Raw genomic sequence first — 13,111 nt, forward strand, 5'->3', positions numbered from 1 at the left:
GCACTAACATCGCGCAGTGCACAGGCCACCACAGTGCATTGGCGGCGGCAGCTTTTATTGGGGCATCATCCTGACAATTGCGACTTGATTGTGCAGGTTTGTGAATATTCTGAAGCGTATTTATTGGCATTGAAGCCGTGAAACAGCGGAGAATTATAATTTCGCTGAAATGTTTTTGTTGCAGTGGAGAGAACAAATCAAACAAATCAAAAGTGAACCTTTCTTTTGTGATCAAACTTTACTTTTATATTTTCACTTCTGCGAAGAATAAATCTTTTTACCTTCAGAACGTGTCTGCCCTGTTAATTATGGATGAATGCCGAATGAGTTATTACTACTGAAACATGGTATACATGCCCTAAAATATAATGCTGTTTGCCTGTTACAACTCCTTTTTAACGAGCTTATCAATCGGCTGTTAAGGTGGCATCTGCCTTTTAGCGAAGCAGTAACTCGTCTGTGAGCCTTGGACAGAATTTTTGTAGCGACTTACGGTTGTAGAATGGTTGTGTTATTCCTGGCTGAATTGTGTTAGTTGCATATTATTGACCTCCCTAAGGTAGAACCCCCGAGCTGTTTTCGTATGTGCTTGCCTTCTTAAAATATATAAATATTGTGAGCACGGTATGCGGTTTCGTCCTTATCACCTATCATTATGCGACATTACCTTTCTCACTGGTGTATACTAATAGTCATCGCTTCAGCTGTTCGTTCGGATCTCTTCTCTGGCTGCAGGTTGGAACAAACCTGGTCGGTGAAGTACTGCCTTAAAATATGAATAAATATCACGTGTTGTTAGGCCGTGATTCTGATGCAAATTTACTGGCCAACGGCAATATGGAAAAGGCAGTCGAGCCCACTTGTAACGGCAGCAGCTATCGTCTGCTGTCACTTATTACCAACGACGCTGGGGCTTCCGTCAACAAATGCATTAGTCCAATGGTACTGCGACTTAGATACACCGAATAACAGCAACTGTGTAACCCTGCTGGAACGAACGTGAAAGGGCAGTAAACACGGTCCTGGAGTGGAAAAAATGGCGGCTCTGCTAAACGCGATGGAAGAGCTTCTCCGGGCGTCCGTGCCACCCTCAATCGACAATTACGTGAGAACCCAGAACGCATTACAAAAAGGCGAGCCAGTGCCGGAAAAACGGCGCAGTTTTATCAGATGCTGCCGTCAAAAACTCATGCCTTGTGGGGACATCTGCACTGGTGTACGGCACGGCAAGCTTTTGAGTAACGTCTAATTGTGCACTAAGAGGAACTGCAGCCATAGGGCGCATGATCCACCGTGTTTCCAACAAGCGGGGTGGTCTGCGGGGCAGGGACGCGCTACGGCTCGCCCATGCCTTCGTGACCAGCCGGATCCTCTACGCCGTGCCGTACCTACGCACCACCAAACAACAAGACGAGCGCATTAACGACATCATCAGGAAGGCAACGAAGCGAGCACTGGACCTCCCGGTGGCTACCTCCAACGCCAAACTGAAGGCGTTGGGAGTGGTAAACTCCTATCAGGAGTTGCGGGAGGCCCACCTTGTGAACCAATATACGCGGCTATCGCAGACGGTTCCTGGGCGATGCCTGCTAAACCGCTTACACATCCAACACACATGCATACCAGAGGGGACGGAGAACATCCCGATGCTGTGGCGCCACATGCTCTGGGTCGCTCCGCTCCCGCGTAACATGGTCATGGCTTCACATGAAGGCAGACGACAAGCGCGGGTTCGCACGCTTGAGAGGCAATATGGATATAAAGAGGGCGTCTACTACGTGGACATCACAGGGCCGTCGCCCGCGGGACTCTTCACGGCTGCCGTAGTTCACCGGGGAATGAATGTCCATGGGATATCTTTTCGGGCCCCAAATTCAACACCAGCGGAGGAAGTCGCAATAGCTCTCGCTGCCGCCGATCCAAAATCGAGAACGGTTATCACAGACTCTCGCCGGGCCTGTGAACATTATCTTGCAGGCGAAATATCACCTCTTGCCTCCCAAATTCTAAGACGCGCTCCCGCCGATCCAACTCGCACAAAAGTGACCTGGGCTCCTGGCCACCAGGGTCTACGAGGCAATGAGGCAGCTGATGCGGCCGCCCGAGCGCTCACACACCGGGCTCCTCATCCTAGCTCTCCTGGCTCAGAAGCTCATAAACCGCTTCTGCGGTTCCGCGAAATCCTAATTCATTATTGCGACAGCCACCGTTTCTACCCGGCACCTGCCAAGGGGCTGAGTAAGGCGGAGGAGCGAACTCTGCGGCGCCTGCAGACAGGAACTCTTCTCTGTCCTGCCATAGCAAAACACTTCGATCCGAACACAGATTGGCGCTGCCCGCACTGTGGAGAGATCTGCAATATCTTTCACATGGTGTGGGCATGTACTCAGAATCCTCTCCTTCCCCCTTTCCCCACCCCCACCCAAGAGGCATGGGAGACTGCCCTCCTCAACTGCTCCACACTGGAGTCTCAAAGGGCTGTAGTAAAGCGGGCGCGAGACGGGGCCTCGTCGTGCGGTGTCCCGGACTAAGGATACCGACCATGCTGCAGGGTTTTTTGACCCTCAAAGTCTCTTTGAATATTAAAATTTTTCACCACCACCACCGGCGGTGGCCTATTGTCACCGGCATGTCTCGCGCACTGCGATACTTTTGGAGCCGTCATTTTTTACGCTTCAGGTCGAATGGAGAACGGCGGACTTATTGCCTCTATGCCACGAGCGTACAACCAAGCACGAGTTGCAATTACGCGATGGGGTTTGCACATGATCTGCTCCGCGAGTGGCCTGTTAAAATTGATCGTGACATACCGACAAAAAAATAGGAGCTCGATGTCGTGCTTGATAAATTTGCAACCCACCACATGTTGTCTACCCTCCAGTCACGAAATGTCATTTTCAAGCTTCCGCCATCAGACATGCGCGCCTTTAGCTCACTCATGATTTTCTATCAACGGTACATCATATAGCTTTTGCTGGTAGCAATTCACACATCAGATGGCAAAATTTCGGTTCGGATATCTTTGTTCGCTGCCGTAGAAATGATTAAGACCATCTTGATGGGACTACTACGGACTATATCAGGAATCGCTTCCATAAGCATGCTTTTTTGGCCGAGGAATGTCCGAGAGCATTGTTGGACATCCGCGTTAATAGACGATGGTGGATTTATAGCTACGCGTTTATGATACAGACATGGCTGGATAAGGTTTCAGCTGAGGTGGCTGCGTTGACGCGTATCATGACGCGACTTCGCTCAGTTGGTGCACACCTCAAAACCACCACGAGGGGATGAAGCAAGGTGGAAGAAAAGAATAAGAATACAGAGCGCAGCTTAAAAGAGACAAGCACAAAGAGAGAACACACACCAGCGCTTACTTCCAACTGACGTTTAGTGACAGGAACAGTTGCTTATATTCTGAAACCAAAAAAAAAGATCCAAAAGATATGAGACATACGAGCCTTAACTCTTTAAAAATTGCAATTCAGCTTCTGTCAAGGCAACCGATGTCGCACTAATACAGGAATCTTGCAGCCTGGCTATCTCAGCAGCCTCTACTACAGGATACGACACGTGCCAAAGGCAACTGTCTGCTTTGCGGCTTGTAGTGCGAAATTATATCTACACGTACAGCGATGCATCTGCTTCTGTCTGCATCTGGAGTGGACCTTGAGACATGGTGCACGAGGCACAGAAGCTCAGCCCGTGAAGCCTGTGGTTCTAAGGCGAACTTAGGTCCTAGGTCAATAACCTCGCTCACTTCTGACAAGGAATCCACTTCATTGGTGTGAAAGCTCCGCGTAGCTGGCTTGAAGGGCTTGAGGCATCCTTTCCGCAGATTGGCAAGAGCCAGACACTAAAGATGTTCTGTTGTGCTGTGAATGAGGCGACGAGCTTCCTGCCATATACCAAAAGCCAAACGGCTGCTGTCAAGGTTTTTCGCTTTGTCGATGAATACCGATCTTCGGGAGTAGAACTGGAAAAGAAGTGCAGTCTTTGGTCATGGAGGCCGTGGGTACCTTCAAGCAATGCCTCAAGCCACTCCAAGTAACCCATGAGGTTTCTGTGGAAAGCTCCTTCCGGTTTCTAGACCTCCGGCTCATGTTCTCGGTGAGCCCCACATGCTGCAAATATGAACCGGGCAGCTGCATGAAGCTGCTGCCATTCCGGTCGGCTTGTTCTAATCTGACGAAGAGAGAAATCGCTAACCTGTGCCTGAGGAACGCAATATAGAAGTCGGGGGCCCACAGCATTCAAGAAAGTCTTCTGGAGCAGGTGGATCGCCTTCATGCCGATGGGTAGCCTCCGCCTACAACTGTGTCTGTAGTTGAATGGCTGTTGAAGGAAGAAAAGCAAGAGGCTTCTGCGAGCAACCCTGATGGACACCAGCTAGCGCGGGAAAGAAGGAAAGTAGGCGTCGTTCCTTATATTCACAACGTGGCGCACCGACTCAAGGAGACTGGACGCCGTAGCGACTGAACGTTGGCTTCTCGGCCCCGTTAAAGGTACAGAAGCTTATAGCGCGTGTGAACAGAAGGAATAAGGAACGTAGGAGGTGTACCACAGCGCGTCAGGAGACATTAGTTGCATGCGTTGAAGTCGTGGTGTACTCAATTCCTCTTTCCTGCGGAAAAGTATACGTCGGTTAGACGGGAAGGTGTTAGGACGGACGGTTGAAAAAACACAATTATGTAACCCGCGAAGCGGCACCGGTAATCTGGGGCCGTATCGTCGTCGATGCAAAGAAGACGACGAAGATACCGGCATCGAAAGGCGTGCGAACCAGATTTTATCCGCAGTACTCTGGTGTATAGGCACTTTGAGCAGATAGTGCGGGAAAAAGTAGAGGCTGCTGAGATAGCCATGCTGCAAGATTCCTGTATAAGTGCGCCGTCGGTTCCTTTGACAGAATCTGAATTGCAATTTTTGAAGTGTTAAGGCCTGTATGTCTCATATCTGTTGGTTTTTTTTTTTTTTGGTTTCAGGATATAAGCAACTGTTCCTGTCAATAAACGTCCGTCGGAAGTAAGCGCTCGAGTGTCTGCCCTCGGCTTTGTGCTTGTCTGTTTTAAGCTGCGCTCTATATTTTTATTCATGTATTACCCACTAGCCCGCACCCTTACCCTAGGGAAGAAAAGAGAAAGAGAGATGCTGTAGTGAGGGGCTTCGGGGTAATTTTCGCCATCCAGGGGATCTTTAACGTGCGCTCACATCACACAGCGCAAGGAGGCCTTTTGCGTTTCTCCTTCATCGAAACGCAGGTGCCGCGGTCGGGTTCGAAGCCGGGTAATCCGGCTCAGGAGCCGAGCGCTCTAACCACAGCGCCAACTCGGCGGGTAGAAAAAAAAGTAAAACGGGCGATACCCACTGCACGCTTTCTGCTTTCAGCGCCGCTTTCCCTCTATCTTCCGGGCACGTGCACAGCTCTCTCCGCTGCATCTGCAGTGCCTCGCGATTTACCGTCTGTTATGCGGTTTAAAATGGTCTCCCAGCTTGAGAGCTATATGGGAATGCGAACTTGAATAAACGTGAAAACCTCGTTAGTTATGCGTACTCTTCGGTGCAGACGATTTCCAATGAAGAAGCACGACTGACCTAGAAATGCCTTTCTCAAGTCAGCCATCCCGTCGCGTACGCCGTATATCTCGAGGTAAATCTGTCATTTTGTTATATCCTTTAGAAACCGAACTTTCGATAAACACTGCGAAACAATGCAGTACACTCGATAGACGTTCTCCGTTGTCGAATATGAGACGTATGCTTTAGTTGTTTTGATATTGCATCCACACAGAAGTATTGGTGCACTGTCGTGGTCTGAAGATTTCGCGAACGAGAGAAAAAAGAAATCCTCCATGGCCATGGCATATTGTCCACTGAAAACACTGGAAGGATGAGACACACGTGCTTCATCCGTTGATAAATCACCCGCTGACCTTTCCGCGAGGCAGCTGAACTTTAAGCACTGCGTAGTTAGGCGTACTGCTGGCCTCCTTATGTCATTATTTCAGTTCCCTCGCCATGCTTCCACTTGAGTTTTGTGAAAATTTCTGCTGTACATACGTAAAGCTTACTACAGGAACGCGGCGTTCCGTGCGAGTTGCACTGAACCACAGGCGCGCGCTGTGGTATGCATACGAGGGCGTACACGCACATTTGAAATAGTGTACTTAGAGTTTCATAATAGAAATCTTTTAAACAAGTACTTTCGTCTTAATTTATTTATTAATTTCTTTACCTTTAAGGCCTATGAGGCGTTACAGAGCGGTTGGGTAGAAGGGATGAACAAAATCTGAAGATGCAAAGTAAGCATAGGGGGTCACAAAGCACACACGTCCACTGAAAATGTGATACGAACCTTTTTAAAAAATTTTCTGGGCACAGCACCAAAAACAATAAAAAAACCGGGCCGGCCAGAAAGAAAATTTTATCGCATCTTTGAATGCCGCAGGATCTTGAATGCACACAATAGAATTGGGCAGGTGATTCCAATGTGTTATATTTCCCTGCAAGAAACACTCAAAAAAGAGATTTGTACGCAATGTGGGGCGCGAACTTTATGTGCGTGACTGAGAAGTGTTGATAAGTAAGCTGATTCAGAAATGAATTCACTTTTCATTAAGGGGTTAGTGAAATGAGTTTTGTGAAAGAAGAATGAACGGGAGACCTTCCTTTGAACGTGTAAGTTCGGTAGACAGAGTTATGAGTTAATTAGGGAAACACTTTTTTTTAATGCGATGTTGATTGCCTCAGGGCATAAAGCTGTATGTAATGATAGATGAGGATGCCTAAATAAATGAGAAAAGGTTCGCTGATCTTATGAAATGGAGCAGCGAACGATGATGAGGACCTTGTGTACAAGCGTTGTATGAAGCGCTATTGTTGGGCGAAAGATCCGCTGCCGTCTGGTGCCGAATTCTTGTCGGCTTCAACGCCGGGCAAACCCACAGCAGGTGGTGAATGTCGGCCTCAAGATTTCGGTTCTTGCAGACTGGACACCCGGGCGGGGATATACACCTTCGAATTGCGGCCACTTTCGTGTAACAGCTGGAGATAGGGCAACCCTGTTTCGAATCCTCCGAAGCGCAACCTCCTTCGGAGGTTGCGCTTCGCGGGTTAGACCGCGGAGGAGGGTTAGCGCACATGGAGGGATCAGAGCGCGTGTGCGGCGCCGGAGGTGTTCACTTTTTGTTAAAAGGAGGGTGGTGTCATCCAGAGTGAGGACTCGAAGCGAAGTTGGGGTCACAAAGCGGGTCGCAGAATCTGCGCTGCTTTGCGAACTCAGGAGGTCTCGTGGGACCCACTCAGTTCGGATTGGCTGCAGGATGCTTGCCGCGAGACGATGGATAATTAGATAGAATGAAGCGCGCTGATCGATTTTATATTCCTTCGATGTCGTCACTTAATGTACAAAGATGTGGATTCCAGAATGCAGACGCATAGTGTAGTTTAGGTCAAATTAATGTTTGGTACGAAAAAAATAGCTTGAGAGACTTTGGCGCCAGAGAGAAGTTCTTACTCAGATAACCGACAGTGCGATTAGCATTGCTAGTGATTCGCCACATATTGTCACGACCAGAGGAGCCGTGAAGGTAGACGTCGGGAAGAACCCAAGGCCGGGAGCCTTCTTTTAATTATCGAGCCAGCTTCCACGACACAGAACAGAACAGCGCGCCACGAGAGCCCACCGCCGCTTCGTCGTCGTCTTCGACTCAGCGCGGAGGCCGCGCGGCGCGTTGGGCGCGTGGCATTATTCCCCCCCGCGAAAGCAAACATCGTCTCGATGTGGAATGGGGTATGTAGAGTGAGGGGAGGAGGAACAAAAAAAAAAAAGACTGGGGGTGAGGTGAACTATACAGCGCGCGCTAGATGAACATGCAGGGAGAGTCAAGTTCACACGTGGGGTAAGGGGAAAAGGTACGAAACAGCGTAAACACAGCGCTCAGTCACGCGAAAAGTACGGCTTTAAGCGCACTACATGCACGATTTCAGGCCGTTGATGCTGAGGGCCGGCGACCACAGTTCCATGGGGGACAACTTCGTAGTTGACGCTGTTCAGGCGGCGCAGGACTCTGTACGGGCCAAAATATCTATTTAAAAGCTTTTCGCACAATCCCTTGCGGCGCACTGGTGTCCACACCCACACGTGGTCGCCCGGCTCGTAGTGCACGTCCCTGTGCCGAAGGTTATAGTGGCGGGCATCGGCGGATTGCTGGACCTTGATGTGCAAGCGGGCCAGCTGACGGGCCTGCTCTGCTTGCTCCACGAAGTGGCCAGCTTCAGGGGGAAGCTCTGCGTCGCCGTACGACAGCATGGCGTCTAGCATCATGCGGACCTCTCTGCCATACACGAGACGGAACGGGGTGAACTGGGTGGTTTCCTGCGTCGCGGTATTATAGGCGAAGGTGACGTACGGCAAGACCTCATCCCAGGTTTTGTGTTCAACGTCGACGTACATCGAGATCATGTCCGCCAATGTTTTGTTGAGCCGTTCCGTTAGACCATTGGTTTGGGGATGATACGCTGTTGTTGGTCGATGAGCAGTATGGCTAAGCTCTAAGATGTCACGTAGGAGTCGGGCTGTAAACGCCTTGCCTCGGTCAGTAATGATGGCCGATGGGGCGCCGTGTCTAAGCACGATGTCGTGCATAAAGAAGTGGGCAACTTCGGCGGCAGTACCTCGCGCAAGGGGCTTCGTTTCAGCGTAGCGGGTCAAGTAGTCTGTGGCGACTACGATCCACTTGTGGCCGGACGACGAGAGAGGAAATGGCCCCAGAAGGTCCATGCCGACTTTGTCGAATGGTATTTGTGGCGGCTCGATGCACTGAAGCAGTCCAGGAGGCTTGAGCGCGGGTTTTTTCCGCCGCTGGCATTGCCGGCATGTCCGGACATAATGCCTGACACTTGAAGTTAGGTTGGGCCAGTAATAGTTCTGCCGGATTCGGGATAAGGTGCGGGTAACTCCAAGGTGGCCGGAAGTCGGTTCATCATGGCAGGCAAGGAGGACTTCATCCCGCAGATCAGACGGTATGACGAGTAGGTAAGTTGTCGGACTTGAAGCAGAGTTCTTTTTATAAAGCACCCCTCTCCGCAGGCAGAACGACGATAGTCCGCGAGCTAGGTTTCGTCGTATTTCAGGGCACCCACCTTCGAGATGTTCGATGAGCAGACGGAGCTCGGCGTCGGCACGCTGTCTGGAAACGAGCTCAGATGTGCTGACCGCTCCAAGGAAGCTATCATCGTCGGTGGTGTCTTGCGGAGGAGGTTCGACGGGAACGCGTGACAAGGTATCAGCGTCGGTGTGTTTCCGGCCTGACTTGTAGGTGACGGTGAAATCGAATTCCTGCAGGCGTAATGCCCAACGTGCTAGGCGGCCGCAAGGGTCCTTTCAATTTTTCAGCCAGCACAGCGAGTGGTGGTCGGTGACGATACGAAACGGTCTGCCATAGAGGTATGGGCGGAACTTGGCGGCGGCCCAGACTACCGCTAAACATTCTTTTTCCGTGGTAGAGTAGTTCAACTCAGCACGCGACAGTGCGCGGCTGGCGTAGGCAATTACTTTGTCGACACCGTTTTGCCGCTGAACTAGAACGGCGCCAAGACCGACGTTGCTCGCATCCGTGTGCACCTCCGTATCGGCATCTTCGTCGAAATGTGCCAGGATGGGCGGTGATTGGAGTAGGCGTCGTAACTCGTCGAAGGCACTCTGTTGTTCGTTGCCCCAGGAAAATGACGTGTCATCACGGGTTAGGAGCGTCAGAGGGCTGGCGAGCTGGGCGTAGTTTCTAATGAAGCGGCGATAATAGGAGCACAGGCCCAGAAAACGTCGGACTGCTTTTTTGTGGGAGGGGACCGGAAAGGCAGCAACGGCAGCAAGCTTCTCTGGGTCAGCGCGGATTCCGTCAGCACTAATGACGTGCCCGAGGAACTTCAATTCGGTGAACCCAAAGTGGCATTTTTCTGGTTTGAGGGAGAGGTTGGCGGATCGAACGGCTTTGAGGACAGTCCTGAGGCAGGGCGGGCAGTGGCGTCGCCATGAGTGGAGTGGTAGTTGAAGGCGCGTTGACAATAGGAAGGGCCTCGGGGGACAGGCCGCGGATCCTCCGGCTGGCACGATGGACAGGGGTGGTCACAAGAGGCGGACGCGTCGAGTCGTCCTCAGGAGTAGGGAGCATCGGCCGCACCTCCACCAGTGTCACGACCAGAGGAGCCGTGAAGGTAGACGTCGGGAAGAACCCAAGGCCGGGAGCCTTCTTTTAATTATCGAGCCAGCTTCCACGACACAGAACAGAACAGCGCGCCACGAGAGCCCACCGCCGCTTCGTCGTCGTCTTCGACTCAGCGCGGAGGCCGCGCGGCGCGTTGGGCGCGTGGCAATATGTATTTGTTTGCTGTTTAGTGTGTTGTTTGCTTGTTTGTTGTTGTTTGCTTTGTGTGGTTTGCTTTTTAGTGTGATATGCATGCGTCTTCTGGTAGGTTGGCCGTTTTCCGATTAAACTTCAGTCGTTAGTCCAGTTTTGTCCTGTCTTGTTTTTCTCCCGGTGTCTCGTACTTCGCTGGTGAAGTTGTTTCTGATATACTCCAACTAGCCCACACGGTTACTTTGTTACGATATATACTGCGCATGAACATGCCATGAAAAGTTGTTTGTTAGTTGAACTCCGAGATATTTGTAGGAAGTGATATTTTCTTCGTACGCGCTCCCCGCATATTGCGGCAGAGGTAGAAAATTCAATTAGGCTGCAAAAATGTACACCGTATTGTTGTATAGTTAGTTCTTGTTTCCTTTTCAATGTGAACACCGCCAGGGGGCTACAGTTGTGTGTATATATATATGTGTGTGCGTCACTGAATAAACCGGGTTTCGTTCCATGGGTTTGCTGTCATGGTTCACGGTCTTCAAGGGCGTTTCACGCCAACACTACATTGGCGACGAGGATGAACGGAAGAGCGGGCGTAACAGCCTTTTCGCTTCCAGTCATGAGGTTTTCCGGACTCGCACAGCCGCCCCCATTTCTGCATGTTCCAGGTCACCCGGCTGTTCCTTGGTCGCAATGGGTGCGACTATTCGAGAACTACATGCTGGCTTCGGGAGCGTCTGAATTTTCGGCAGAGCGTCGCAAAGCCCTTCTTATCCACAGTCTGGGCGTCGAAGGCCAGCGAATATTATTCACGCTTCCTGTGTCAGCCAAAGACGCCGAAGAAGGTGAGAGCGCTACCGCTAAGTATCTGCCAGCAGATAGTGAGGGCGAAAGCACCGGACTGTTGCCAAAACAGACAGAGACGGCAGCTTCGCCGTATGACGATGCGGTTAGAGCCTTGGGGAACCATTTTACCACCCAAACTAATATCGTCGTAGAACGTCACCATTTTCGCAAACGCGTCCAGCAGCCAGGAGAATCTATCAACGAGTATGTTGTTGCATTACGTGAGCTTGCAGCTGCTTGTTCGTTCGCCGAGCTTGAGGATGCGCTCCGTGATCAGTTTGTGACAGGCATTTCTTCGCAACATGTCTGTGAGCGTCTGTTGCTCGATGGCTCGAGTCTTTCTTTTTCGCGTGCTGTGCTTGCGGCCACTCAGCTAGAACAGACAACTCAAGACGTCCAAGCTTTTGCTTCTACAAGTGTACAGCATGTTGCTAACAAGAGCAACGCCCCGTTCCACTGCTTTCGTTGCGGTTCTGATCAGCATTCGGCTGCGTCGTTCCACTGCCCGGCTAAAGGGAAAAGCTGCCATTGCTGCGGTCGGGTCGGTCATTTCAGGTCAGTGTGCAATAAGGATCGACGCGTTGCTTCTGTTCGGGAACTGATCAGCGAAGAACGCAGTGACGTTGCAAACATTCTGGTAGTGGCCGCATCCACTCACCCTGGTATTCATATTGATGTCTTAGTAGGAAACACCAGCTTAGCATTCTTAGTTGATTCGGAATCAGCAGTTTCCATTATGTCGTACAGCTTCTTCAACCAGCATTTCTCCAGTAAAGCACACTGTACTGCCCCGCTAATTAAGTTATTGGACTATTCAAGACAGCCCATACCGGTGCATGGATGTTTTGTCTCTGAGGTTGCGTACATGGCTCGTACAGCATCCATTTTGTTTTATGTCGTGTATCTGGGCATTTCGCTTCTCGGTATCGATGCGATTAGAGCTCTTAATCTACGAATTGAGGGCTCATCCCTTTGTTGCCTTGAGACAAGTGCCACTGCAGCTGGTGGCCAAGAACGATGTTCTGTAAAAGAAACGCATCCGTGTTATGCTGGGCTCCCCAGCTACCTAAGAGAAGAGTTCCATTGTCTATTTGGAAAGGGCATTGGTCTGGCTAAGACTTTTGTTCACCAGGTCAAAGCGCGTCCATCCGTCCAACCCACTGCATCTAAGCTTCGCCGCCTACCACTGTCATTACGGCCTTTTGTCTCAGAAGAACTTCGTCGGCTGGAAGAGACGGATGTGATTGAGCGCGTCAACGCATCAGATAGGGTCTCCCCTATCGTCGTGGTAAAAAAAAATAAGATGGAGGGATTCGCCTGTGTGTCGACCTTCGAGGAGCCAACAAGGCCGACGTGCCGGAAAATTTTCCGCTTCCCCACACTGAAGAACTGTTGCACAGCCTTGTGGGTGCAACACACTTTTCCAAGTTAAATCTGGCATCTGTTTATCATCAAGTTTTGCTGCATCCAGAGAGCCGTGATTCAACAGCCTTTGTAACACACGACGGACTTTATCGCTTCAAGCATGTATAAAAAAAATCAAAATCAAAATTTTATTCGTCTTTATACGTACACATTCATAAATTCTGATCTGCCTAAGCACATTTTGCTTGTTGGCTGATCAGGCAGCAGGTGGAGAAATACCTCAGTATGCATACATTACTTGTCTAAACACTCATACTAACATAGAAACAAACAAACAAAAACAAACAAAAAATTTTGAACACAAAATTGCACATACGAAAGCATTCAAGCTATACACAGGGATTAAATACATTTGCACACCAATTTCTCAGGTCAGTCATCATCCTACGTTTCTTACTTGCAATACATAGATCATCGGGAATTTCATTAAATAGAGCCGGTACATAATAACTGAGCATCTTTTTACCATAGTTTGTGTAAAC

At 50.2% G+C, this 13,111-nt stretch overlaps 1 protein-coding gene across 1 annotated transcript; it reads left to right on the forward strand.

The window, feature by feature from the left end:
• Positions 1-10,935: 10,935 nt before the first annotated feature.
• On the forward strand, positions 10,936-12,636 carry LOC149345906 (uncharacterized). Its single transcript, XM_089541219.1, has one exon. The coding sequence runs from the start codon at positions 10,936-10,938 to the stop codon at positions 12,634-12,636; it is 1,701 nt and encodes a 566-aa protein (XP_089397345.1).
• Positions 12,637-13,111: the final 475 nt, after the last annotated feature.

This window comes from Amblyomma mixtum, chromosome 4 (genome assembly GCF_055824585.1).
Source record: "Amblyomma mixtum isolate Tamu chromosome 4, ASM5582458v1, whole genome shotgun sequence".
Lineage (NCBI taxonomy): Eukaryota > Metazoa > Arthropoda > Arachnida > Ixodida > Ixodidae > Amblyomma > Amblyomma mixtum.